Raw genomic sequence first — 25,730 nt, 5'->3', positions numbered from 1 at the left:
TGAATACTGCACACGTTCAGTATTCATGTATACAATATTATGTACACGAATATAAGCCTCGACTTTAAAAAAAAAGAAAAAAAGTTTATCGATACCGATTGCAACAGAATAAACTAGCAATCTCTATTTTTGTTGCTGTGGTTTATCTAAAACTATTGTATAATTTAAGGCTATAAAAATGTCCTAAACCAACCTTTTACGTGGCATTATTATTTTTGGTAGAATGTTTTTGAATCATTCATCTACGTACCTATTTACCATATTCCCTAAATCATTTTTTCATCGCAACTCAAACAAGTTCATGTTTTCCTGTTTTTCATGAACGTCTGTCATCCCCTTATTCTCCAGTAGGGGGTGCGGTCTCACCTGTGCCGGTGCAGCTCCTGGGGCGGGGTCATTCCACAGGTGTGCTGGGTAAATTTAAAGTTCCGTGCGGAGCCCGACAACACAGGCCGATATTTAGATTGGACGACTACAAGTGAACTTTTCTATACTGATATCATTTTAACAGCTTTTAATCCAGGAGCTTCGCCTTTTTAAACAAGAGAAAGAAGAAACAGCATCACAAACGACTTCGGGCCCGGGTCGAAGAGTTGTAGCAGGATGTATTCGGCCAGATATGACAGCGACGTAAGTTTGCCCGTTTTACGTCATCACATTCCTGTCTTGTCTGTAAAAAAAACTAAAATCTTAAAGGTTATGAATTAAATTTTGCTGATTAGAACATTTTAGAGTCACACAGGCGGTTTTGCGAAGTTGACGAGCTAAAGGGCCAATTGTGTGAGTGATATTTACTAAGTAACGCACGCACGCACACGCAGGCGCGTATGTAGCCCGTCTACTTTAGTTAATTTTTGCTTCAGCTTGCAGGAAAATCTGGAGTCACATTTCTGTCTCCCTCTCTCCCGCTCTCTCTCTCTCCCCCCTCTCTGTATCTGTCTCTCTATCTATGTAATGCTGAGTCACACCCTTTCTCTTCTGCAGACAGATTTCCTAGTTAAAACCAGTATATTTGTGTTACTGTATGAGACACACACACTGTGATTTCAGCATATAAACGCTTTTAATCTGGATGGATAAAGTACATTTTATTTCTTTAAATGCATTTAAGCAGGCATGTGTCTTATTTAGATGTAAAAGCTGCTTCTCTGCAACCGCTGAGGTCAAACTCACCAGGAGAGTGCACTTAGAATATGTAAATACTCAATATATCACTGCGGTTGTTACATATTTCTGTCTTATTTAAGACAGATGAGATGTCAGTGGGGTAGAACCGAATGCCATGCGGTCAAAGGTGAACTTGGCTCTGCACAGAGCTTCATTAATGGTTACAAAGCTTCCTGAGTGCTTTGGAATTTCACCAACTCCACCACTTTTTTCCCCCCACAACTTTATTTAAAATGGCATTAATGCAGCACACTGCAGTGGGTCAGGGAGTAAATGGCTGCATTTCTACCAAATAAACAGATTTTATTGCTTCATGTCACATGATTTTTAAGGAGCACAACAGTTCCCTCCCCAGTTTGATACTGGGAGAGTTGTGGTTGTATGTTTTTGTTGAGTACACTGATCCTGACACACTGCAGGTGTGTTCAAGCACGGACGTTGACTCTGCAGTGGTGTGTCTCATGCCTGACTTGTCCGTGTAGCAACAGCTCATTAACAACAGTTTCCGTGGCTGAACACCTGTGAGAATCCTGCGCTGGGGGTGTGAAACGTGGCCGAACTTCAGAACGTTGATGGCGCTCGTTAGCGGTTGTGTTTTTGTGGCTGGACTTGTTCGGTTGAATGCCAGCGGTGTGTCTCTGTGGCGGGAGCAGTAACGAATGAAGAGGTGCCATGATGAGGGCTGATTGGGTGTGTTGTGATGACGAATGGTCACGGGAACAGATTTTTGTCATGTATTTTGTATTGGCACACTCCGGTTTGGTGGTGTGTCATTAGAATAACTAACCGCCAGCGGGTTGCTTCAGTCCATCTTGGTTCAGGAATTCCTGAGTTTTAACTTTTTTTGATTAATATTCTGTGACTCAGTGACAGGTCACAGGTATCAGGGTAACAGCCTGTGAATCATTGTGCGTCCCTGTGTGATGAATCAGGAGGAGAGCTGATAATCCCCCAGAATGGGGGGGACAGTTGTCCTCAAACTGCTCTGAAACTCCAGTAAATGAGGCGTTAACCCCGCCATCACGCAGCTCCAAAAACTGGGACAAAGTTTAACCTTTTACAACTCCTTAGTGTGTTAAATTAATCATAATTTCACATCGTCCAGGGGTCGACCTGTATTGGGGCTCCAGTGAGGTGTTGGGGTCGCCACGGGGACGATGCTCCTTCATCAAGAGCAACTATTAGGTGATTAAAACCTGAGGTGGATCCACTAAACCTTAAATTCTATTGTCACTTTACACCTGTGACCTCGGTTATTTTGGGTTGCACACAGAAGCTTTCTCACATCAAAGTCACGAAAAGGACTTAATGAGTAGGAATATTTTAAAAATGATAGATTTGGCTCTGTTTTTTGGCTCTAGAGGGATCTGATGATAAACTGCCTGAAGTGATGTCGCCCAAGGCAACATCAACGGAGGCAGAAGACCAGCGAAAATGTCAAAAATGAATCTGGGAATTTGAATTGGTTTGGAAAATATGTCAGTTCATCAGAGTTTTTTCACCAAGTCCCGTTTTATAAAGGGTGGAATAAATAAATAAAATAAATAAAAGTCTTAATATGCTAATCTCTCTGGAAATAAAACCACTGTTTAGAGTTGTGGATGAACGGAGAACTCTCCTGACAGCAAACAGGATTCTTCTTTCCAGGTTGGAAACGACATGGCATCAACTTAATTTGGGTGAAAGCTTTTTAAAAAAAAATTCAACTACACCTCTTATCGGCTCTGATCCGTCACTCCTCCGACAGGTTCGACTGCTCGGATATTCTCCAGGTGCTACTAAACAATCTGGGATTTGCAGCCCAGGTTTTGTTGCTATCCGAACGTCAACAGTGGTTTTTATTTGACATCAGCATGTCGTGGATGCCTTGAAACCCAGAACCTCTCTTGTTTTGTTGCAACAATCCAGCCCAGATAGCACAGATTATAACCCCCCCCCACCCCATTGTTCAAACATGGGATGCCATTCTTTCTCAGAGCGAAGAATGGGATATGATGAAGAGCGTGTAATGCTTTTATTAGGCTGTGATCATGATGACTGAGACCCTGGAGCGCTTGCTGACCCTATCTGTAATGATTCCCCTTATCCTGGCCCATGATTGCCTTTAGAGATCCCAATTAGAGGGCATATGTGGAATCCAGAGCCTGGTAAGAATAGGCCTTAATTGCCATGAGTTATCATCTCGACTCGTGTAATTGAGCCCCCGTCTAAAGGGGCAGCACATCTGACAAATTGATTTAATACTAAAGTGAATCTCCATTCCTAATGGCGCCCGGCCCCGCTCATCCACAGCTACATGCATCCAATTCACCGTTTTGGTTATTATTCGGCCTCAAACTTTGGCCCTAGCTTGTCTGTTTGGGACAGCAGGCACACACACACACACACACACACACACACGCTGAGCTCCTAAGTCTTAACTGTTAATCTGTAGCGTCTGACTGAACTGGTTTGGCCTGTTCTGGTCACCAGCAGCATTCAGGATCCTTGTTACAACCTGCTTTTCTTGGAAAGCAGTTAAAGGCGTTTCAGAAGACGGGTTTTGCTTTATTGTGTTGTAAAAACACCCTCTTTGTGATCCATTCCTCGGATGCAAACGTGCTGAACTCCTCATAATTTCTCTAATTCATGGTCTGTTTGATTTGCCATGTCATCATAGTTGTCATTTTTAAGGACACGCAGTTTTCAGTGGGGTCAAACATGAGGTCATTAATGACTACCTGTGTGTCTTTTGCCTCATCAGGGCCCAAATGGCCGCCATGAGCGGATAGACTTCCTGACCAGCAAAGAGAAGAAGCCCTCCAAAAAGAAGATGGGCATCCTTATCGGGGTCCTTGTGGGGCTCTTCCTGCTCGCCGGCCTTGCGGCGCTGCTCATTTGGCTCTTTGTGTGTAAGTAGGCCCTCACCTACAGTCGCTTCCGGTGTTGAGACTCGAATGTGTTGAAACACCACCCAGATATTTGTGCACATAAAGCACGCCTGTTCTTGACGGTATTAAACGAGACGTTGCTAATATTTAAATTCCCTGCATCAATAACTGTCCAGACGGGCTGTAACATCAAAAACTGTACAGGGCATCATTTTAACTCGCTGGTAAAAAAATTGCTCTTTGATATTACAGTCAGAGAGTGATTTATTTGGACGCTGTAACTCCCCATTAGAGTTTGCCTTCGCTTTATTCTTTAATAATGCAAAGAAGAAAAACGTCTGTGGCTGAGAGTCCACGCTGCTTAATATGCATTTTATTTATTTATTTATTCAGAAGTCTCGATAAACTGCCTCTTGATACGGCTGTCTGTTCTAATTGCTCCGAGTGCACGACTGTCATCGCACTATATAACTTTAAAAAAGTGTTTCTAGGCCTCTTGGAGGGGAAAAAAATCACCTCTTTTCATCAAAGCTAGCCATCTAGCAGCAACATTCCTCATCAAACGCTTGACTCTCTTCTGCTCTTCTCCACCAAGTCAAAGACGGCGCTTCAGAAGGCACCATTAGCAAGCAGTTCCGCCCGTCAACGGAGCTCTTCAGCGGGCACATGAAGCTGGCTGGCGTGCAGTACAGCGAGATTCTGGAGAACACTGAGAGCAAAGACTTTAAGGAACTGGCAGGGACGCTCCAGGAAACTGTGAGTTCTGACACGTCTCCTCGCTTCAGTTTCTTCTTCTCCGTCATCTTTCTGGTCTGCTGCGACCTGCTTTGAACAGATCGTCCCTTCTGTCACCGATTAGCATATCAGTTGTTTAGCATTTCAGAAATACTGTTGAAAATGCCCCATAGTGTTGGGGAAAAAAGCTGCCTGATGCCTGGGGAGATATGTCTGCCTGTGTGGACGGTGGTGTTTTCACATTCTAGACCAGATCAGATCTGAGCACCAACGCTGTCCACGGGAGACTTGCCCATGGCTGTGACGCTGCAGCAGGTCTCCTGTTCAGCAAATTGCAGTTGAACCGTGCCTCTTCTGCCCCCTGCTGTTCTGGAGTGTGTATAGATGCAAGTGCACAGGAAGCATGTGAGCGGAGTGTATTGTGGTGTGAAAGCACCACAGGCATCAGGCAGGCTTCTGTATTGAATCTTGATGCAAATTAAACCTTTTTAGCCCCCAGTTTCATGGATAAAAGCAATAACAATTAATTGACGTTCATAAAAGAATATCACATGGCCTCCTAATAAAGAGCTGTGATCTAAGCTAGACACATTCTTTTTTTCTACATAATTTTTGCTAATGTGTCTGTCTGATCTTTTGCACCTTTCGCTCCTCTTTATCTACTACTTAAGTGTTAAAAAAATGGCTGGTTATTTAAACTCTAGAAATGCCAGCAGAGAGGCCAGCATTATGCTAGCGGCTGTCATTTCTTGTCCCGATGTCACTTTCGCTCCCTTTTATCTGCTGCTAACCTTTTTCCTGCAAACCCTTCTCCGTTTTTGCGCTGACCTTTTCACATTAAGTTCCTATCTTAAGTGGGTTCAGTTAAGAAGACTAAACCGCCGGAATAAAAATGCCATCAGAAGGTTAGAGAACTGATCCAGATATTCAGATTCATATATTTCTTTTCTTGTCGTACTAAGAAAGAAAAACGAGTTACACACGAGGTGTTTCCATGTTCATCAGCACACAAGCTAACATCTCGAAGAAAGTTTTGCTAAAATGAGCTTTGTGTCCACACAGCTGGGGAAGGCCTACGAGAATGAGCCAATCTTGTCCAAATACTACACCAAGTCTGTGGTAACTGCATTCAGGTGTGAGATTTTCATGTATTCTAACACCAAACATTTCATCTAGAAGCATGTTAACGTATTTACTGTGTCCATATCGATAAAAGCTCGGCTTTTCAAATGTCCTTACGCCTTTTCTCTCTCACCTGCTCACAACAGTGAGGGCGTAATTGCCTACTACTGGTCCCAGTTTGACATACCAGTTCAGGACCTGGAGGACTTGCCACAGTTTTCAGAAGAACGCGTGTTGGAAACTTTGCAGAATGGCACCGTGAAGAAGCGTTCCACGCCGGGCAGCGTTGATATCGTGGAAATCACCGCCTCGTGTAGGTACCCTGGAGGGGGGCAGGTGGGGCAGTTGCCGCGGATGGGGGGAGGGAATTAGCATGGAACGCAGCGCAGCTCCAGATCCAGACATTAAACGATAAAGCGCAGCAGTAAAGATGAGGTCATTGTCATCTCCTATCAGCATTGGTATTCTCTATGCTTTCTATTTGCATTACAGGAGCTCCCTCTGAGTTGTGCTGATAAGATGATAACAGATAAGCCAGAGCCCTCTGCTTGTGCTGCATCTGAGATTGCACATTTTATGCAGTTTGGATCCCCTAATGTTATTAGCCCGGCCTTGGCTCGGCTCGCGGCGACCATTTTTCTTCCTTCTGTCCTCTCAGCATTCATGATACATTTGTCCAGCTCCTGGCCACCAGCCGAGCTCCGGCCCCGTCGCCTGCCGCTTTCGGGCCCTTTTAAAATGATTTCTGCGGGTATGATTTGATGTAGCTGTCCCAGATAGTTGGACAGAAACATATGGGTCGCCGCTATAGGGCAAGGTGAGAGGGGAGCGGAAAGAGCCACGCGCACCATCATCTCCCTTAACCGCCGGGAAATGGATCAGAAAATGTGCAGCCCAAATATTTTAGGCTCAGGTTACATTCTAGCATCCGCCTGGTATCGGTGACCCATTCTGACCTTTTTCTCCTGCATCTCTCTCCCTGCAGCAACAGACTCCCGCATGGCCAGGACCCCCACTGCCCGTGAGTACAGCCTGTCCCCTCTCAATCACTCCATCTTGTAATTTTCCGGATGGCTAGACACTCACCCTCTCGTCGCCTGTAATGAACGGCTGCTCCAGCCTGGATCGCACACATGCAGCCGCTGACTGAGATTGAGAAGCTTTTGTCGGCGCCGGCGCCTGACACTCTTCTTTCACACTCTCTGGTGATTTATAGCCCCCGGGCGATTAGGCGACATTACAGCGTATTACCATAGTAGCTGTAATATCCTTACATTAATCTTTCTTTGCATACATTTACATCACAAAGGATGAATGAGCCCAAGTGATATTCAGATGTGTCTTTTGTAATTAAACCTTTTTCACACTTTTAGTAGAAATTTAGTTTTTTTTTGTTTGTTTGTCCGCATGTTTGTACATAAATGAGCAGGGTGCTCGAATGAAGGCTTCATCCCGCCGATTCCAGGCTACGTGTACGTGCACTCGTGACACCGTCTCACTCACGGTTTTTGTTCCCAGAGGACTGTTTCTTTCGTCTGGAGGCCGACGTGGAGGAGAAGACATTCTCATCGCCCGGGTACCCCAAGAAATACCCCCCCAGGGCTCGCTGTCAGTGGCAAATCCGAGCTTCGGAAGAAAACACCATTTTCGTGGCTTTCCCGTTCTTTCACATCGAGGACGACTGTTCGGATGACTTTGTGGCCATCTACGATTCTCTGAGCCCAGACGATTCTCAGGCCATCACAGAGTAAGTGGACGGGAACACAGGACCTCTAAAAACCATTTCCTGGTACTAGCTACTTTTGCTCCAGGAGCTAATTTACTTCAAGATGCTGTAAACACCTGGAATGGGAACTTCTAATGAGTTGCCTGATTGAGGTTTAATAAATGCTATAAAATCAGTGCTGTTAAAAACCATTTTGGCTGAGCAGCAGATGATCTAGGTTGTCTCCTGTAGCTATAGAAGAACCTCAATGTTGGCAACGATTTGCACTGATGTTGTTCTGTGATCAGGCGCTGTGCATCTCCTGGTGATGAAAATGCAACTAAAAAATCCGATTTTGTCAGAGGCGCCTCCCAGATGTGTTGGCCAATTCATCAGAGAGTTGCATAAAACCTTTATCAAGGCTCCCTTTTTTGTCGCCATGCGTGTTTTTAGCGTCTCTGCTTTTATTCACTCTGTCAGGTTTCGGCGCCCTCTTTTGCTTTACCATCATATCAACTTGTTACATAAATCACGCCCTCATTTTGCCTTAAACGTTGGCATGTTACACATGTTTGTTTAGCTTTGCCCTTCAGAATTCAACATAATTCCAAGTCAACAGCCAAGAACCAGTTTGTGCTGGGAAACGTCTCTGAGGGTTTTTTCTTTGGCTGTGTGATGTGGGCGGAAGGCGTATTTCTGCTTGTTTCCTCTCATTAGATTTGTTATTATAACGCTTCCTTTTGCCCCCCGAAGCCTTCGGCCCAACACGTCCCCTTCCGAACGGTAATGCTGGAGACCTCGGTAAACTTGTGTCAGCTTGGGAAGACCCCCTTTCCTGATGGGGGCCGTCCCGAGACCTTCTACACCACCGCGCGTAATTGCATTTGCCTGTGGGGGAGGACTGCATTTCAGACATCAGTTCTAACCGCCGGCCATTTAAAATTCAGAAATCATGACCAAACATATGTGCATTCTTAAGCGATGCATACAATTTTTATAAAGCCACTGAGCGATGGCTTTTATCCAAGGTGACGTGGAGGGTTATGAGAGCTCTAATGTAATTCGGAATAATAATGGAATAATGCAGCAGGAGGTACATTCACACTTCCACCGCCTACCTGCTCTGCCGCCAGCATTGTTCAACTTTTTCCTAATGTACCTAATGTTTGACTTGAAACTCTGCCGAAGCAATTTCCATTTACTGCAATTACCTTGTCTGCCTTCCTGTACCTTTCTCCGTTTATCTGATGTTGTGATATAGAGCGCGGAACCCTCAGACTCCCGGGCCTCTTGTAGAGGACCCGAGTCTGAAGGGAGGAGGCACTGCCCAGGAGGGCGAGGAAGATTTTTTTTAAATTCATTTATTTTCTTAATGTATATATTTCACTTTATGAGAAAAACCTGATCTGCCCTGTTGTGATTGAACAATCATTTAAAATGGTTCTTCTCAAACAGGAAATGTGGTCAAAGGCCCCCGTCCAACCCTCTGGAGGTGACGTCATCGGGCAACATTATGCTGATAAACCTCATTACTGATTCCCAAGTGCAGAGGCCAGGCTTCTTGGCCAGGTACCTGGCCATCCCCAAGTCTAAAGGTAATCCAGACTAAGGTCTGAGTTTGATCTATGGACACGGCTTCACTTCTGCGCTGCTCTTTTGTTTTTGCCAGCGATTAAGTGTGGCGGCGTGTTGACTGCAGACAAAGGAGTCATCACCTCTCCGCTTCACCCCAGCTTTTATCCCCCCGCCGTGGACTGCAAGTGGACCATCAAGGTTTGCGCAGCCCCCCCACCCCTCTTTCCTCGTCCTTTTTCTCCATCAGAAGAACGCTGAGGCAGCATTCTGGGAGCCAAGCTGTTCAGTAGCTCCTCTATCTTCATCTATCAGAACGCTGTTGCTGCTGCTGCAGCTCCCGACGATGCTTCCGTGTGTGTGTGTGTGTGTGTGTGTGTGTGTGTGTGTGGTGTGTGTGTGTGTGGTGTGTGTGTGTGTGTGTGTGTGTGTGTGTGTGTGTGTGTGTGTGTGGTGTGTGTGTGTGTGTGTGTGTACTCGTTTGGATGCACTGCAGCTTGTCAGCTTTCATTTATAGATGATATAGATGGATGTCTTCATGCGTGGGCGGTAGTGACATGCATGCTAAATAGGTTTTGTCGTGAACCAATTACCTCCGTGCTGCAGGTTCCTGCTGGGAAGAAGGTGCGTGTTAAGTTCTCCATGTTCCGCATGAAGGAGCCCGGGGTGGACATCCGCGATTGTCACAAAGACTACGTAGAAATTATGGAGACCAAGTAAGTGCGATGGCAGCTTGTAGAACCCAGCCGTCGGTGTGAAACACTGTTATAACGCCGTCCTCGTATACACACACATTTACCGCCCTCTCTTGTGCCTCCACACAAAATCATTTAAATTGAGGCTTTTCAGCCTTTTGTAACATCAGTAAATGAATAATAATAAAAAAAAGCCTCAACTCGACAGGAAAAAAGATGCAAAGTGTGACGGGATTTGAACACATTTCTCCCTTTCTGCTGTCAGCTCAGCTGTTTTCCATTATAATCCAGATTTAATGAATTCATATTTCTTTCATCATATGCTTTGGAGCCCTAACGAGCATGCGGCTGTCTCCCACAACACGTATCATTACAAAGAATGATCTGTTTTGTCTCACTGACTCCAACTAGCGCTGCCAAAACATGTTTGTCTTCACTCCATGTGTGAAGTGTCTTGATTTCTCTTCAAACACCAACGTTCCAACCTTGATATTCCTGTTATGGTAAATCCTGCGCACACGTGGGATAAATAATCTGTGATTCTTACTGTACAGCACCCGATACAGACACGGCCTTTTCCTTTCACAGGTATTGTGGGGAATTGTCGTCCTTGGCTCTGACCAGCGACACCAACGTCCTGGACGTGATATTCCACTCTGACGAGTCCTACACCGACAAAGGCTTCAGCGCCGACTACAGCGCCTACGATCCCTCCAACCGTGAGTCAGCGGTCCTCTCGAACGCCAGACACGAATCAAGAGGGGTTCCCTGTGACAAACCGGCGCCACTCAAAGCCTCTCTGACTCTGAGAGAAGGTGTCACTGCAGCTGAACGGTGCACAAAGACTCTTAGCTTTAGCAACAGAGACGGGCAACTGGAGAGCTCCACTGATCAGAGAACACGCTAACTGGGTTCATTTTATTTGCCGCTGTTGGTCAGGGAACACGTTGCTTTCAATACTCTGGTCTGTAGGTAGTTTCCCAGTTTGACTGAAATGGATTCATAATTGCTCTGATCAACTGGGACAAACGTTTGCAACATGATGGATGTCGCCGGCATAAACTGTCACTCCCTGGTGCTCAATTTGCAATCATCATCTCTCTCTCTCTCTCTCTCTTTTTTCTTGCGCTCTGTTTTGTTTTTCTTATTTTCCCTCAGCTTGTCCCAATAAGTTTGCCTGTAATTCTGGAATGTGCATCTCGCAAGATCTGCACTGTGACGGCTGGAACGACTGCGGCGATATGAGCGATGAGATGAAGTGTCGTAAGTTCCATATTTTCCTCCCCTCGTTACTATTTATACGGCCTCATATATCCTCTCTGCTCCTTTGTAAAGGAATAGTTTCATTTCTTGGCAAAAAGCGCCTTCTTGAGTTTGGGCCAAGAGATGAAAATCAATACCACTCTCATATCACTCTTGTAGGCTGTTAATTAGCAGAGCCTAAAAACCTGGAGGAACGGGTAGCTCGGCTCAAAGATATCTCAATTAGGAGTTTTATCTTTTCTCTAATTAATTTGTCATTCTGGTTCTTTTGTTCTAATCTTTAGGGTGTTGCTCACTGGAAATAGCGATGATGCTAATTTCTGCAAATACTGTAAATTACATGACCGTGTGAGTTCCAGAGAGCAGGTGCTAGCTCTTTCCACTTAAAGACAGCCAAACATGAACAACAACCAGAAATGTCTGCAAAGCTTACCCCCGATTTCCACTGAAAGCATCTGGGCCGCGCATCTGCAGCGACTGACGGCGCAGATCCTCGCCCACTGGAGGTGTTCCTGAAGCGCTGCAGATCAAAATCCCAAAACCACGCGGGAGCTACCAATCCTCCTCCTCATGCAAGTCAAAGACATTAGAAAGAACCTGAAATGTAACGCTATGGTTAAACTTAACATCCACACAAGAAACTGCAATTTTGCACCCCATCGTCTTCTTTTGGTTGGTATCCTTTCCTCAGAACCTCACTTTTACAACTTGTGTAACACGATATAAAGTAATTTTTAAAAAAAAGAAAAGGGGTTTACAGGGTTTACCTTAGTCCGTATCCTAGATTGTGTCAAGTTGTAAAATCTAAAGGATGTTACGCATGTTTCCAGTTTTGCTGCAGAGCAGCAGAAAAATGGAACTGGAGACGCGCCGCCGTGCTCGCTGTGGAAATCCAGCGATTGCGCCGCACCGCACAGACGCTTTCAGTGGAAATTGAGGGTTAGAGACAGTCTGAGCTTTGGGCATCACTTACCGTACCTGCGGAACACAAGATCATTATCATGGTGTTCTTGTGATTTACAACTTAGCGGCACATTTGAACTCAGGATCACAGGCGTGACACCTCCAGGCTCCTCGTGGGGCTGCATAATGAGGCTTTGATTTAGCTGGATTCAGAAGGAGGCTTTGCTATGACAGCGCTATGTAATCTTAAGATACCTGCAAAAACCCAACAACCAGTCATCTTAATCAGTCCTGTCGCTTCTTCACGCCTCCTGGCGTTTGTTTTCTCTATTTACAGCGTGTTCTGATTGACTTGTGTTGTACAGGAGCTATTTTGGTAAACTTCTGCTTGTTTCCTCTTTGTCGTCTATGTCTTTTTGTCTGCCCTGCAGAGTGTGAGAAGGACCAGTTTGCTTGTAAGAACGGGCTCTGCAAGCCAAACCTCTGGGTGTGCGATCGGGTCAACGACTGTGGAGACTGGAGCGACGAAAGGCTATGCAGTAGGTTTTGCCATGTCAAAGAGCGCTTTAGGGGGCTTAACGCTCATTTAATGCCATGTTAATTGTGCCGCCAACTCCGGTTCCAGAGTCTTGGTCTCTGCATTATTCATTATTTCATCAGTAATGGAGTTTGTAGTCACAGTGTAGCCCAATTTGCTCAGCATCTGTTTAATCATGTGCTACATAAACTAAACGAGGAGACGGAGGCCAGCGTCCGCCTCAGCCACACCGCCATCATCAAGCCGCCGGCCTGTTGCCTAGTTTAATCCAAGCTCTGTTTCGCTGCCTCCAGGTTGTGAGAAGAACGAGTGGCGCTGCGGTGATGGGATGTGTCTCCCGCAGGACCTCGTGTGTGACAACAAAAGGGACTGCGAGGACGGAAGCGACGAGGCCACGTGTGAAACCTGTAAGTGGCAGAATTTGGCCATTTTCAGGCATCGGTTTGTGCTGAGCTCCACTTCCTACCTGTGGTTGATAAAATAGCTGTTTGTGTCAACCAACCCACGTCACAGCGCTGGTAAAAGCAAACCAAGACCCTCATTTTTAGAGGTGGCTCATTTGTTGCCCAGCAACTCCTAATGAACCGGATTATTTTGGGAAAGAAACCCTAATTTGTTTGTTGTGGACCAAATGGCTCCCTTGTGTTAGCGACCTTAATCTCCTTTTCAGCCATTTGCGCCTTTAAAAAAAAAAAGAAAAAAAAAGATGGCACCAGAGTGAATTCTTTAGAAACATTAAGCCATTAACCTTCATCGACAGCTCAATAATGGCCACAAAGACTTTGCTCTGACTACTTTATTCATTCCAACATTTCTTCTGCGTCCAAATGTGCTCAGCTCTGCTTCGCTCTTACATTTACACGTGCCTATAGGGCCCTACTGCATTTGAGTTTAGCACTTAAATACAGAGACATTAAACCTTTGCTGGAGTCAATACTCCCAGCAGGTCTCGCTATAAAAGCTGATTGTCTAGCTTATTATTGGTAAGACTTGCCGACGCTATAAATAGAATCAAGCTGGTCTAATTTTACATTTTTAAAAACGGTCGTTTCCGAAATCTCCTCCCACTGCAGCCACGGGCAGCTGCTCCGATTTCACCTACAAGTGCAAGAACGAAGTGTGCATCAACAAGCTGAACGCCGAATGCGACCGCATCAAAGACTGCTCCGACAACTCGGACGAGGCCACCTGCGGTAGGAAGCGTTTGCTCTCATTTTTACATTTTCTGAAGCGGCTAAAGGTGGATGTAGTATTGTCACTGTCACTCACATTGATAATAAAAGAGCTGCACACATTGGGCTCTCCGCTGGAAAAGAGCCCCAGGCCTTGACTGCTTTATTTATTTCATTTTTCTTTGAGAGCTGCTCTTGTCATCTCTGAAGTTTTTGTTTTTAACTCCCTTTAAGCCTGAGGGTCTGATTGTGGTTTTTCATTTCACTCTCTTCTTCTTTTACCAGCTAATATGCCAAAATATGTTATTAGGATTCCAAACATTCTTAGTTATTTTCAACTGCCAAGGCTGTCATTGCACCATCAAGGAAATTTCACGCATTAAATAAAACCCCACTCCCCCCAAAAATCTTTTCTTTTTTCCTCTGATCAGTCTTTGTCCTTTATCATTGAATTCCAGATTGTGGCACCAGGCCGTACAAGTTGAACCGCATTGTTGGAGGGCAGAATGCTGAGGTGGGCGAGTGGCCCTGGCAGGTTAGCCTTCACTTCCAGACCTATGGGCACGTTTGTGGCGCCTCCATCATATCCGAGAGATGGCTCCTTTCCGCCTCCCACTGCTTCGTCACCAGCAGCCCAGCGTGAGTCACGGCTAAAGCGGACATACGTACAGAGCGGGATTATGATATAATGCCTGATTCGAGGCTCATTTCTTTAGTTTCCTTGTTATTTATTTTGTGATTCACATTATTCGTGTATGCACTGCTGTCATAAAGGGGCTTTGCTTTGGGGAAAAAGGCCAACGTTGCCCAAGAGAGCACCGCTTCCGTACAAATCAGAGGCCTGATGATGTTTATATCAGGAAAACCTTGGAAATTTACATTTAATGCAGGGAAGAGCGGGGCTGTGTTATGAAGTGCCCTGTAGGTGGAGCACAAGCCATGTAGTTAGACCTGCGCCACCTCTGTTGCTGCTGAGGACGAGGTAATATCTTCGCTGCCACAGGTTCACATTTACATATTAGCTTAATCATTCATTTAGAATAACATTCCCAGATAAGCTGTAGCCATTAGCAGCATTTGACCTGCACATTCCTGCCCTACCTGTGTATTGTAAATACTGGATGCTGCTCAACATTAATCAGAGAGTTGCTAATGACCTTGTTAATCACTCGTGGCTCTTATCATTTCCTGAGCTGATCAGGGAATCACGCGGGTCCCTGCTTGCGTAACCACAGCGATGTTCCATCCCTACTATAGGAACCACATTGCAGCCAACTGGCGGACCTACAGTGGCATGCAGGACCAGTATAAGCAAGATGGCGTCGAGCAGCGCTCAGTGAAGAGGATTATCTCCCACCCGGATTACAACCAGATGACCTATGATTATGACGTTGCACTGCTGGAGCTCAGCGAGCCACTGGAGTTCACCAACACTATCCAACCCATCTGCCTACCCGATTCCTCCCACATGTTCCCTGCAGGCATGTTCTGCTGGGTCACAGGCTGGGGCGCAATGCGAGAAGGAGGTATCGTCGTTTGGTAGAAGTCTGGAGGTTTTTCTAATTTCCTCACTGTAACTGAATATTTTCCTTTTTTGAGTATCTCAATGATGGGCGACCCACTCCACCATTGTTTTTTTGTTTTCGTGCATCCAGCTCTCATCACAATTAAGACATCCCGCTGCTCCCCCATCCTGCTCACAATTAGCTATTCATCTCCATCCTTCATCCCCTTTCCTGCTGCTTCCTCCCTTCATCTTTCTCATTTCATCTTGTCTCCTTCCTTTCCTTTAATGTCCGTCCCATTTCTTTATCTCTCCCATCCTGACATACTTCTCTCCAGCTCAACCCTCCCTCCTTTTCCCTCTCATCTTTTTCTAATCTGCTCTATTCCATTAAGCCTTCTTCCATATCCATATATCAAGACAGACAGTGGCTCTCCAGGGAAGCCTCTTAAACCTTCATTAGCTAACACTAATCCAGCCCATTAACACCTTTGATGTTGGTGATGAACACCCAGGTCACATGACTGAGCGTTGACCCCGCTGTCGTGCTCCCGCAGGTCAAAAGGCACAGCTCCTTCAGAAGGCGTCGGTGAAGATCATCAACGACACCGTATGTAATGTGGTCACGGAGGGCCAGGTCACCTCCAGGATGCTCTGCAGCGGATTCTTATCCGGAGGGGTCGACGCATGCCAGGTGAGACATTCAGGTACCGTAGAGTTTTCCACACCCGATCCGAGTGTGACAGCCTGACTGTGACCATCAGGGAGACTCGGGAGGACCCCTGGTGTGCTTCGAGGAGAGTGGCAAGTGGTTCCAGGCCGGCATCGTGAGTTGGGGCGAGGGCTGCGCTCGTCGGAACAAGCCCGGGGTTTACACGCGGGTTACCAAGCTGAGAAAATGGATCAAAGATCAGACGGGGATTTGAAAAAGGAAAAGGAATGCAGAGTGGGGAGCGACATAAGCGTGCCAAAGTAATGGAAACGGTGCTTTTGAGCTTGATTCAGAGAAGGTCTCTGGAAGAGTCATCTGGTGTGTAGCTGTGAGAATATTGCTGCACGTCCCCAGCTACTCGGATGCCTTCAAGCACTTTACTCAGTTGTCGAACTCAATCTTCCAAACGTTCTACCACTAATGCACATAAACCCGACCAAAAGTTGTTCATGCCATTTTAAAACACACAAGCGTGCTCCTTCATTACTCCACACATTTTAACACATTTTATAGGAATTAAACTTTAGAGGGATGCAGAAGTAATGGTTATAGTTTATGAATTATATTTAAACCAGACAACATTTGACCAGTTTATGGTGATTTGATGGAAACCAAAGGTAAATTTAAACAGATGTCAATGAAAGGGCTTTACTCCCCTGTTTTTAAACAGTGTTTTTCTAAATGTTGGCAACAGAAATGGTGGCACCACAGTATTTCTCTTAATGTTTTTAGGACAAAAGTGCACATTTTATCATTAATCCATTGAAAAACTTAGATTGCACCTCCCAGCAGCCATTGCAGCTCGTCAGCTTTCCTGTCAGTTTGTAGCTGTACATCCATCAGAGGTAAAGACAAAAGATCTTAGAGTGGGGGGGAAAAAGTTAATATAAATGATGATCAGAAGCTGAAAGATAGACGATGTATTAAGTGATATTAAGATAAAGCTCAGCTTGCTTTGGAAAACGACCTGATTTGTTGTCGGTGGGCTGAATCGGGCAAAAAGCGTCATCTCTTCTGGTCTCTGGAGAACGTTGAGCATCAACATACTCCGAGGCGTTGATCTGAGCAGAATCTCTCTCTGACTATTTTTTATTACATATTTATGGACGCTTATTTGCCTTGCCTGCTGTGTGAATGTTTTGCCAAAGAAAAGCAGGAGAGTGAAGCAGGAGATGAGGATTAGATCCAGCTGGCTTCTGCTCTGGTCTCTCGTTAAGCTCAGGGTGTTAATGTTTGTCAGTCATACACACACACACGCACACACACCTGAGAGCCTTCAGTAAACCAAGGTTTTCCTGAAGCTGTCTGTCTCTAACCCCATGAGAATCGATGCTCTTTCCACCAAAGATACTTTTCTCCTCCCCGCCCTCATTTGCTGTTTGTGTTTGACGCGCGGGGTTCTTCTCGGCTTTATTTATTGAAGGTAAAACAATCAAGAAGGTGGACGCTGTTGAGGACATTGCTCAGCTCGATCTGTGTAAAAATTTATGTCCACGCTAAATTGTGTGTAAATAGGAATTTCTTTGACGGGAGTGGCCACAACTTTTACATCATCATTTTAAACATCACTGTGCAGGCTTTTGTAACTTTGTTTGTGTTTGGATGTTTTTGTACAAGCCATGAGAATAAAGTCACACGATACAATATATTCCACTTCCTAATTGCATTACCTGTTTTATTTATCTCGGGTGAACCCTGATGTTCGTTATAGATGCATCCGCCGTCACAGCAGAATTGTAATGAGCGTGTAGCATGCAGCGCTTCTCCTCCCTGCTGCCAGCAGTATGCTTACCTGGGGAACACGGTTGACAAGACAAACTCACACTGTCAGATAATACCTGCCTTTGTCACAGCTCTATCCTATTACCCTACGAGGTGGGTACACGTACAGTGGGGGGTTCTCCTGTCTCATCTGTCTTCATTAAAAGCCGCGCTCCGCCGAGGGAACGGGGGAAAATCAACACAGACAGCACCGCTAATTTATGTATTCAGCGTTGCTGCGACGCCGAACACCTTATTTGTCCGACGCCGCTCGCCAGGCGGCCGGCACAAGTTCCACAAGGGGACAGTTGTTTCTCAGAAATGGGTTTATTTAAATATAAATATGTGTACAAAGGTACAAGCAACGATAGCTTATTTTTAGCAAATAAAACTCTTAATACAATATTAAATGAACGAATGGAAATTAGTTGTGTTCCTTTTAAAAACGAGAGAAAAAAAAGCATTGTAACTGCATTCAGTGATTGATGAAGAACTCAGAGGGAAATCTGTGGGTCCAAATTAAGATTACGTATGTATATAAAGATACTTTACAATAGAGCAGCTTACACGCTGTACATTAAGGCTTATATAAAATATAAAAATAAAGACAAGCGATGATGTTTCACTTTAAGTGACATTTTCTTTCCACGGAGCGCCTGCTAACGGCTTTTTCGAACAAATGGCAGTACAGGCGTCCACGTTGAAACATCCAGGATCCAGAATGCAAAAGGGCCAGGCGGAAGAAACCAATGTCTCCAACGTGAAATGGACATGAATACAAATGCTGAGGACTTTTTTTTTTTTCTCACTAGACACGTCATTTGCATGCAACAGAGAGGAAGTATGGACTCGGCCGTTTGTACAGATACTCGGTGTTGTAGGGTAGTACTGTTTCGTGTAAACATGTTTCAGACAATTTTGATTGTGTTGTAGAACTTGTGGTCCTCTACCCCCCCACCCCCCCACCTGAGCCTGCTTAAGTTCACGCTGCATTCAAGTTTACGTTTTAAGTTCAAGATTGCCACCGTTTCACTATTTATTTATTTTTTTGATTGTTCGGGTCACGGCTACTCTTCAATTTAGTCAGGACTAAGTACCATAAGGACGGTTCCGCTCAGGCTCGTTCAGTTATTACCTTCTTTGGGTTTTACGCGTCCTCGCCTAATCCTGCTCGCATACAGTCCTCATTACAGTGAAGGCAAAATTACACATTCTCTTTCTTTCTTCAACAGTGAGCGATGCTGAAAAGTCCAACATGTCTGGGTTCCTTTACAGAAGAAGCTCCAGGAACACGGCTCAAGCCAGCGGTGTTCCATCGCTGATTAGGCTCTTCTGACTGTACAGTGCCTGCAGCGCTTGTCGGTCAGTGGAGCCCACCTGTTGTGCAGAATAGTTTATGCCTGTCTCTGGAAAGCTCAGACTTTTGCTGACAGTAGACACAAATGTGCTTAGAATTCCTTTCGCATGCCAACGGAACAAAACATGACAGACAACAACAGGTTCTTCGCGTCCGTTTTTTACCTCCGATATTTCATAGCTTGTGTTAAAGTCTTTGAAAAGATTTTTTTTTTTTTTTTTTTTTTTAAGAGGTCACATTTGACGTATCTTCGACATAAACTGAACTCTGGAAGGCAGGTTTACGGCCACCCAAGTTTGAATTTTTCTCGTTTGGCCCTAGCTTTGAAAGAACATCTCCACGTGTCACGCTGTAATCGCCAGTTTGACGAGTCTCCGTCCCAGAAGCTGCCCAGTCTGTCCTGGACCTTTTCGTCGAAGCGTTAAAACAAAGAAAGATCAGTCACCCCATCAAACACTGTCTGAATGTGTCCTCAAAGGACCATCCGAGGAAAGAAAGTCTCAGTTCATATTAGTCCAGCCCGGGTGAGTATGGTTAACCACTCGCTGCTCCTGCGCTCATCACGAACTGTCCGATCAGACGTGTGTCTGCATGCGCTGTGAAGGCCGGCCGTAGTCGGACTGCTGGGAGGACACTTGTGAGGAGGCGTAAGAGAAGCGGGATGAGCTGGACACCTTGCTGGCCTGATCCGACTGATCGTACGCGTCCATCTTCTCGTAGGAGGCGGGCTTGACGTAGCTGGTGAAGGCGCGGCCGTAGGTGGCGGGTAGGTAAGCGGAGCCGCTGTAAATGGGGTCAGTGGGGTAAATGCTGGCGGGCTGGGCGGACTGCTGTTGCTGCTGGGCAGCTTGCTGCTGTTCGTACGCGGTTCTGCCCGCTGTAGTGGTCGCGTATCTCTGGGAGAAGTCGTATATACGGGGTTGGGTGCCGTGCTGGCCGTACACGGGGCTGGGGGAGGGCAGCTGGGATGGAGTGTAGACTGGTCGGGAATTGGGCACGTATTCGGAGAATCCGCTGCCGCGGATGTGGCGGTCTTCGTGGCCACGGACCTTATAGTAACCATTAGTGGGATCCTATAAGATGAGGAATAACGAAGTTTCCATCATTCATGTGGAGGTCTGTCCCTCTCTTTAGTACTCCAGTGACTAGTTTCAGCTTTACCTTGATGTCCGATCTCTCATCCTCCTCCTCTTCCAGGAGGTCGCTGTGTTCTGTGCGCGATGTCCCTGGAGACTCACTGCTGTTGGGAGCCTGAGGGAACACCAAGCATATCTGAGGGGTTGCTAAGAGAACCAAACAAGGATCGTACCGCGTCACAGCCTATGGTTGTCGCACAGGTACAGTCAGTGGGGACATTCACCATCGGCTCTTTGACATCCTCCTCGTCATCGTTGCCACGTGGCGCGTTGTGATCGCCGTGCACAATTTGTACCCTGATGTCGCTTTTGGAGAGCCGAGTGCACCTTTTACCTGAGGGGATTTGAAAACAAGAGAGGCTTCATTTCCAAACTGCCTGGTACAAATTGCGAATTAGGCTCGAGCACATCAAGCGCTTCTGAACTCACGAACGGAAACGACTTAAATGGGAATGTGCGTAACAGAATCGGCTGTTGACCCTCTTGCCCATACTGACCGTTGAGCTCACCTTTTCCTGTGTGCCTGCAGCAGAGAGAGACCAGAGTGATGACGCAGATGAGCAGGACACAGCCTCCGCCAACCGCTCCGCCCACAATTATCAACATGGGGAGTGCTTCTGTAACAGAGAGCGGCACGACATTAGTTAGAGGGAAGAGAGGAAATGAGGGCTAGCTGAGCACAGGTGCCAGAATTTGAAGATCCGAGCAGAAGTAAAGATCTATCCTTCTGTTTAGTTAATCCCAGAAACATCAGCACCTGTGTACGTCCATCTGCGGTAATCCCTGGCTGCCTCGCAGCTAGCATACGCACTTACGGGCGTTCTGACATCCCCCAAGTCTGACTATTGTGTCTAATCTCTGCAAGCATGGTAACAAGGTCTGACATGCAGTGAAGCAGCAGACAGTAATGTAATTAGAGATTCCAGGAGATACCACCAGTCATTTCTCCGGAGAGCCCGCTTTACTGGGCTAATGTAAGTTGCTGGCAAGGACCTGATTTTTGGTCCTCTGCAACAAAAGCTCTCACAAGCATGGACAAATTAGTGCGGCTGCCTCGCTTTAAGATGCCTTCCAGGGGGGCTGCGGGCCGAGATGCTATACTCGGGCCCTGAGACGCCGCCAAAGACCACACGCCCGCCTACAAACACGTGTGACTTCCTCTAATTGACTTTTGTCCCCCACAATCAATAGCTATGTTATGGAGCAAATATATTCATTAAAGGAACATCTGCTGATTAAATCATATCGATTAGAGGAGTATAATTAAGATAAGCACAAGGCATCAGCGCCGCTTTCACCTAATCTGGCCACCTTCATAGCTGGGAAAGCACCGATCTGGCTTTTTACAGCTTTCAGGGTAGGATTTGTGCCAGCCTGATAGTGATGTTTCATTATTCAGCTGAGTGTCTCGGTGTGCAGCCAGAGGGGACGCACGAAGCTGGAGTTAAAGATGAGCTGTAAGTTATAATTATAACATAAATAGCTGCTCACCAGTAAATGAGTTTCAGTGACAGAGGGTTGAGGATTACGAGTCCCCCCTGTCAGTACGTACCTTGCTCCCTAAGCGTGACCAGGGCCGTGCCCGTGCCGAAACGGTTCCAAGCCGTGCAGTTGTAGCGCAGCTGGAAATCCTGTGCCAGGGTCTCGGACAGCACCAGTGAAGACACGACTCCGTGGTCACTGGTGACGGTCTGCACGGAGTAGCGTCCCGAGGAACCAGATGACAAGGCTATGTCTCCGAAGGTCCACACCTGCGGAGAGGAATGGGAGAAGAAACAACGAAGGGTAAGTTGCTTTTCTTTGAAGAATTCCTTGCCGGTAGGTGAAGCTACAGCCTGCTCATGGGTTGATTCTCAGATCCCTGGACAGGGTGGACCAAACACCAGCTTTTCTCTTCCATGTTGTTGACCTCTAAGGCGTGCAGCTCACAGGATCGTATTTAAGCTGCCTCCCACGTCTGCCCTACAGGTGAGGCCTAAGGAGGGTTAGGTAGCTGCACTGTGAAACAAGGCTGCTCTTTACTGTCTGTAGCCCGGGGGCAGTGGGGCACCTGTCTCTCACTCCTCCTCAAACCCTAATTATCCTTCCTCAGCCCACTATACGCTAAGCAGTTCAACGGGGTCAGCCTCACAGGTTGCTAATTGAATGCGGCTTGGTTGAAATCTGCAGGAAAGCGGTCTCCTGCAGCTCGCCCAAGTCAGCCGTCCTCCCAGACAAACGCGTGTGCAATTCCAGCCCAGAATATGTGCGTGAGTCGGTGGTTTTGTCAGCGCGCGAGGTGTGAGACGCGCTGGTACGAAAGCTGTGAAGGCGAGGTCACTGATAAAAGCACGCAAACGATCGGGCTTGGTTGGGTGTGGCTGGAAGGAACATGGAGCTTCCAGCTCAAAAACACAAGGGAAGGACATGCAATACAAACAGGAAGCTCACTTACAATCTTATCAGGTGGAGGGCTGCTTCCCACTCTACACTCCAGTTTGCCCTTGGAGTGCTTGACAGCATGCTGCGTGGCGTCTGCTGTGATGATAGGCGGGCCTGGTATCAAGTAGAAAGCACAAATGAAGTATAAAAGTCAGAGGGGAGTGGATAATTTAATTAAAGATGATGGATGTATCAAAATGGTGAGCAATATCAAATTGGGGCTGCACATTTTAATGACTCATGGAGCCATATATCAGAATAATTTGACAATTCATTAAGAAAAACTTACCATTTACAGTTAGAGTGACATCTCTTTCTGCAACTCCAATTCGGGGCACTATGGCCTTACACGTGTATGTTCCAGCATCCTCCTGGGTAACAGCCTTCAGCTGCAAGGTGTTGCTGTTGCTGAGCACCTATTGAGGAATCAAAAGAGGAAAATGTAAGTGTGAGGGCGACCGAGAGAGAGAGAGAGAGGGAGAAAGCGAGATGGCTCTGACTAGCCCACTCGCTGTGGAGGCAGCGGAGGTGGGCAGCCCATTGTAACAAATGCCGGTGGTTTGGGCTTAATTTCATTGTGAAGAGCTTTAATCACAGCATTAAGCTCTCTGGCCACCGCTGAGTGACCGCGCCGCCGAGGAGATTGTTGTAATTAAACTGCGGGGACAGAGCCGAGTGCACGACGGTGTGAGCGGGCCCTGGCCTTTAGAGCCGCTACTCACTCACTCCTTAGCTCATTGATCCTGTCATTCCATCACGCTGTGATTAATCCATTTACCCCTGCCCCCCGCCCCCCACCCTTTCACTCCCCCCACACACTTTGCTCTCTCGCCATTTTTTTTTTTATATTCCAACACACTTATGGAGTAACCCAATTAATCCATTACTCATGGCTGCATCGGGGACAGTGGCCGTGGGCGGATTAGAAAAATGCCTACCCCCCCCCAGAGGGGCTAAAAGTGCTCACAGTTCGGAATGACTGCATCACTTTTGCCACTCCCCCAAGCCATTTTTCTTTCTTTCTTATTTTTTTTTAAACTGTCAAGCATCACTTCAGAAATGATATTAGATTCCAGGAGCTCCTGTGGGACATCTCCGCTGATGGGGTGGGCGCCGAAAGGCTTTCACCAGCGACGATGTTGAGTGAAGCTGGAAATGTCACATCTGTTCCACCTGCAAAATTGACTTTGCGGAAATGGACACCCAAGTGCAGTCGTGCAGAGGTAACTTCTAGAGTTGCCATCGCTGTAATATTGCTATTTCCAATCAATCTGCCACCTTCTGCTTTGGCGGTCGGCTAAATGATGGCGCGTGATGGCGACATGTCGTGCAGTGAAGGTTGTCGCACACAGACAGTTTCCTGCTTTAGGCTTTAGCTGGAGGGAGTGGAAAAACGGGGGGTGTTTAAGTTTCTGTGTGTGTGTATGTGTGGGGAGGGGGGGGCAACATGTGTATTCAAATTCATCAGATCAGCAAAATGGACATCTGATAAAATTAAGCACTCTTGTCATTATAAAATGGAAAGCCTTGCTTGTGCCAGCTGATGCTACTTGTTTGTTTACACTGACACTTCCAGGTCAGCCAATCAGCTGTTGTGCAGCGTGTCAGTGAGCCCCTGGAGTTGGGATTTTGATGTATAGATTTCACACAACGATGACAGGCGACTGCTGATCAAACAGCGATCTGGCTTCTGTCTCGGGGATTCATCGACAAGCGGAAAAAAACAGTTGCCAAGCAGAAGATCACACCAAGTGTGAATCACGCGCCGCGGTGAGCAGCGCTTGTTGCCTCACCACGATAGATCCCTGCTTCGTCCAAGCCAGGGTCAGGGGAGGATTTCCGGTCCAGGCACACGTGAAGGCTGCATCCATGCCCGTGTCCACCGTCATGGGCTTGGGCTCCGACAGAAGTCTGGGGCCGACTGAGGTGAGGCGACACAGTCAGTGATTTACGGCCACGGCCTGATTAAATCATTTTATGAAGCCACACTCACACTGGACATCGACCAGGGTGCTGACGTTGGTGCTGCCCACAGAGTTGGACACCTCGCAGGAGATGGGGTCCGTGAAGTAAGAGTAGTCCACCGTCACCTCCAGGCTGTCCCCATTTGCTTCAGAGATGGGGACTCCTCCTTTTGACCACCTGAGACACATCATTAATCACATTACACAGCTGGACTGGATTCACAGGACGGATTTAATCACGCGTATCATAGTGGCCGTTAGCCGAATCAGCGCTTGTGCCAGTCAGAATTAAATGCTGCCAATCAAGCTGCCATTAATCCCAGTGACTCCACTAAACACATCTTGTCCGTCAGGGTTTATCAAACAGTTAGTGTTTGTGGCCAGCACTGGTGACTGGATCCCATTAGAGGAATAGGAATGTAAGAAATCATGGGTACCTGTAGCCAGTGATTTCAGGATTGGCCGAAGCCGAGCAGATGAAGAGAACCTTGGCTCCCTCGGTCACAGTCTGAGGCTGCACTGATAACGTTACCGCTGGGGGATCTGTAAGAACGGATTTGGGTCGTTGTTAAAAAAAATCTTCCGGTGTGCTGGTATACGAGTATTTACCGAAAAGTGGTATGTGGGACACTCACGCTGGACGTTAATAGTGACTGATGTCTGTTGTCCGGCGGGGGCGGCTGGGTTAAGAACCCTGCAGGTGTAAGTGCGTCCGGTGTCGCTGTCCTCAGGGATGATTGGAAGCAGACTGACCGCATTCTCCCTCTTCCCATCCTCCATTGGCGTCTGTGGAGTCGCACAATGGACTAACCATTAGCTGGCTAACAGTTAGTCTCCATAACAATCCAGCAGAACCGAGCCTGTGCTCAGATATGAAGCAGTTACTCTTACTTTCTTTTTGGGTGAGGCATTAAAATTGCTATCATGATGTCGGCTATAGCAGATAAATCACATGGTTTATGATGCAGCAGGGGATGTTGTGCTGTTCCCACATTTCTGAGAGTGTTCCCCCGTCAGCGCTCCTTGTTTGTCATCATCTTTTAAATCTATTTACTGCTCGGAGAAATCAATACGCCTAAGTGAGGAAAGGTGTAGATTCGAAGGATACGGCTCAGTGCTCCTTTGCTTTCTTC

General features: G+C 46.6%; 2 protein-coding genes across 4 annotated transcripts in view; one reads left to right on the top strand and one right to left on the bottom strand.

Annotated features, from left to right (window-relative positions):
- Nucleotides 1-381: 381 nt before the first annotated feature.
- Nucleotides 382-17,611, top strand: st14 (ST14 transmembrane serine protease matriptase). 2 transcript variants are annotated; one of them, XM_057045533.1, is made up of 19 exons: nucleotides 382-630; nucleotides 3,911-4,058; nucleotides 4,633-4,793; nucleotides 5,835-5,905; nucleotides 6,041-6,207; nucleotides 6,880-6,915; nucleotides 7,413-7,641; nucleotides 9,055-9,194; nucleotides 9,269-9,372; nucleotides 9,778-9,887; nucleotides 10,455-10,585; nucleotides 11,025-11,129; nucleotides 12,464-12,571; nucleotides 12,864-12,977; nucleotides 13,644-13,763; nucleotides 14,201-14,381; nucleotides 15,000-15,223; nucleotides 15,804-15,940; nucleotides 16,011-17,611. In XM_057045533.1, the coding sequence occupies exons 1-19, from the start codon at nucleotides 604-606 to the stop codon at nucleotides 16,170-16,172; spliced, it is 2,475 nt and encodes an 824-aa protein (XP_056901513.1). In that variant the 5' UTR covers nucleotides 382-603; the 3' UTR covers nucleotides 16,173-17,611. The 2 variants fall into 2 exon arrangements, with proteins under 2 accessions (XP_056901513.1, XP_056901512.1); XM_057045532.1 differs by having other exon boundaries at nucleotides 15,000-15,268.
- Nucleotides 17,612-18,027: 416 nt separating this feature from the next.
- Nucleotides 18,028-25,730, bottom strand: part of kirrel3l (kirre like nephrin family adhesion molecule 3, like) — a 30,088-nt gene continuing 22,385 nt past the window's right edge. Inside the window, exons 5-15 of one of the 2 annotated variants that reach the window (XM_057045534.1) lie at nucleotides 25,233-25,383; nucleotides 25,035-25,140; nucleotides 24,627-24,775; nucleotides 24,427-24,554; nucleotides 22,923-23,049; nucleotides 22,647-22,747; nucleotides 21,765-21,963; nucleotides 20,710-20,829; nucleotides 20,437-20,546; nucleotides 20,238-20,327; nucleotides 18,028-20,149 (exon numbers count right to left, since the gene is read on the bottom strand). In XM_057045534.1, coding sequence (XP_056901514.1) covers nucleotides 19,652-20,149; nucleotides 20,238-20,327; nucleotides 20,437-20,546; nucleotides 20,710-20,829; nucleotides 21,765-21,963; nucleotides 22,647-22,747; nucleotides 22,923-23,049; nucleotides 24,427-24,554; nucleotides 24,627-24,775; nucleotides 25,035-25,140; nucleotides 25,233-25,383 — 1,779 coding nt within the window. In that variant the 3' untranslated portion in view covers nucleotides 18,028-19,651. The remainder of the gene's footprint in view (nucleotides 20,150-20,237; nucleotides 20,328-20,436; nucleotides 20,547-20,709; nucleotides 20,830-21,764; nucleotides 21,964-22,646; nucleotides 22,748-22,922; nucleotides 23,050-24,426; nucleotides 24,555-24,626; nucleotides 24,776-25,034; nucleotides 25,141-25,232; nucleotides 25,384-25,730) is intronic. The other variant, XM_057045535.1, reaches the window with a different exon arrangement.

This window comes from Takifugu flavidus, chromosome 10 (genome assembly GCF_003711565.1).
Source record: "Takifugu flavidus isolate HTHZ2018 chromosome 10, ASM371156v2, whole genome shotgun sequence".
NCBI lineage: Eukaryota > Metazoa > Chordata > Actinopteri > Tetraodontiformes > Tetraodontidae > Takifugu > Takifugu flavidus.
The sequence above is the reverse complement of the archived record's forward strand: the minus strand, read 5'-3'. Positions and strand labels throughout refer to the sequence as shown.

What these genes read in the sequence shown, in the direction of transcription:
- st14 (XM_057045532.1), top strand. Translation starts at nt 604, where the DNA reads ATGTATTCGGCCAGATATGACAGCGAC. An exon ending in GCTCATTTGGCTCTTTGTGT is followed by an intron (nt 4,059 to 4,632) that starts GTAAGTAGGCCC and finishes TTCTCCACCAAG; the next exon opens with TCAAAGACGGCGCTTCAGAA. An exon ending in CGAGGCCACGTGTGAAACCT is followed by an intron (nt 12,978 to 13,643) that starts GTAAGTGGCAGA and finishes CTCCCACTGCAG; the next exon opens with CCACGGGCAGCTGCTCCGAT.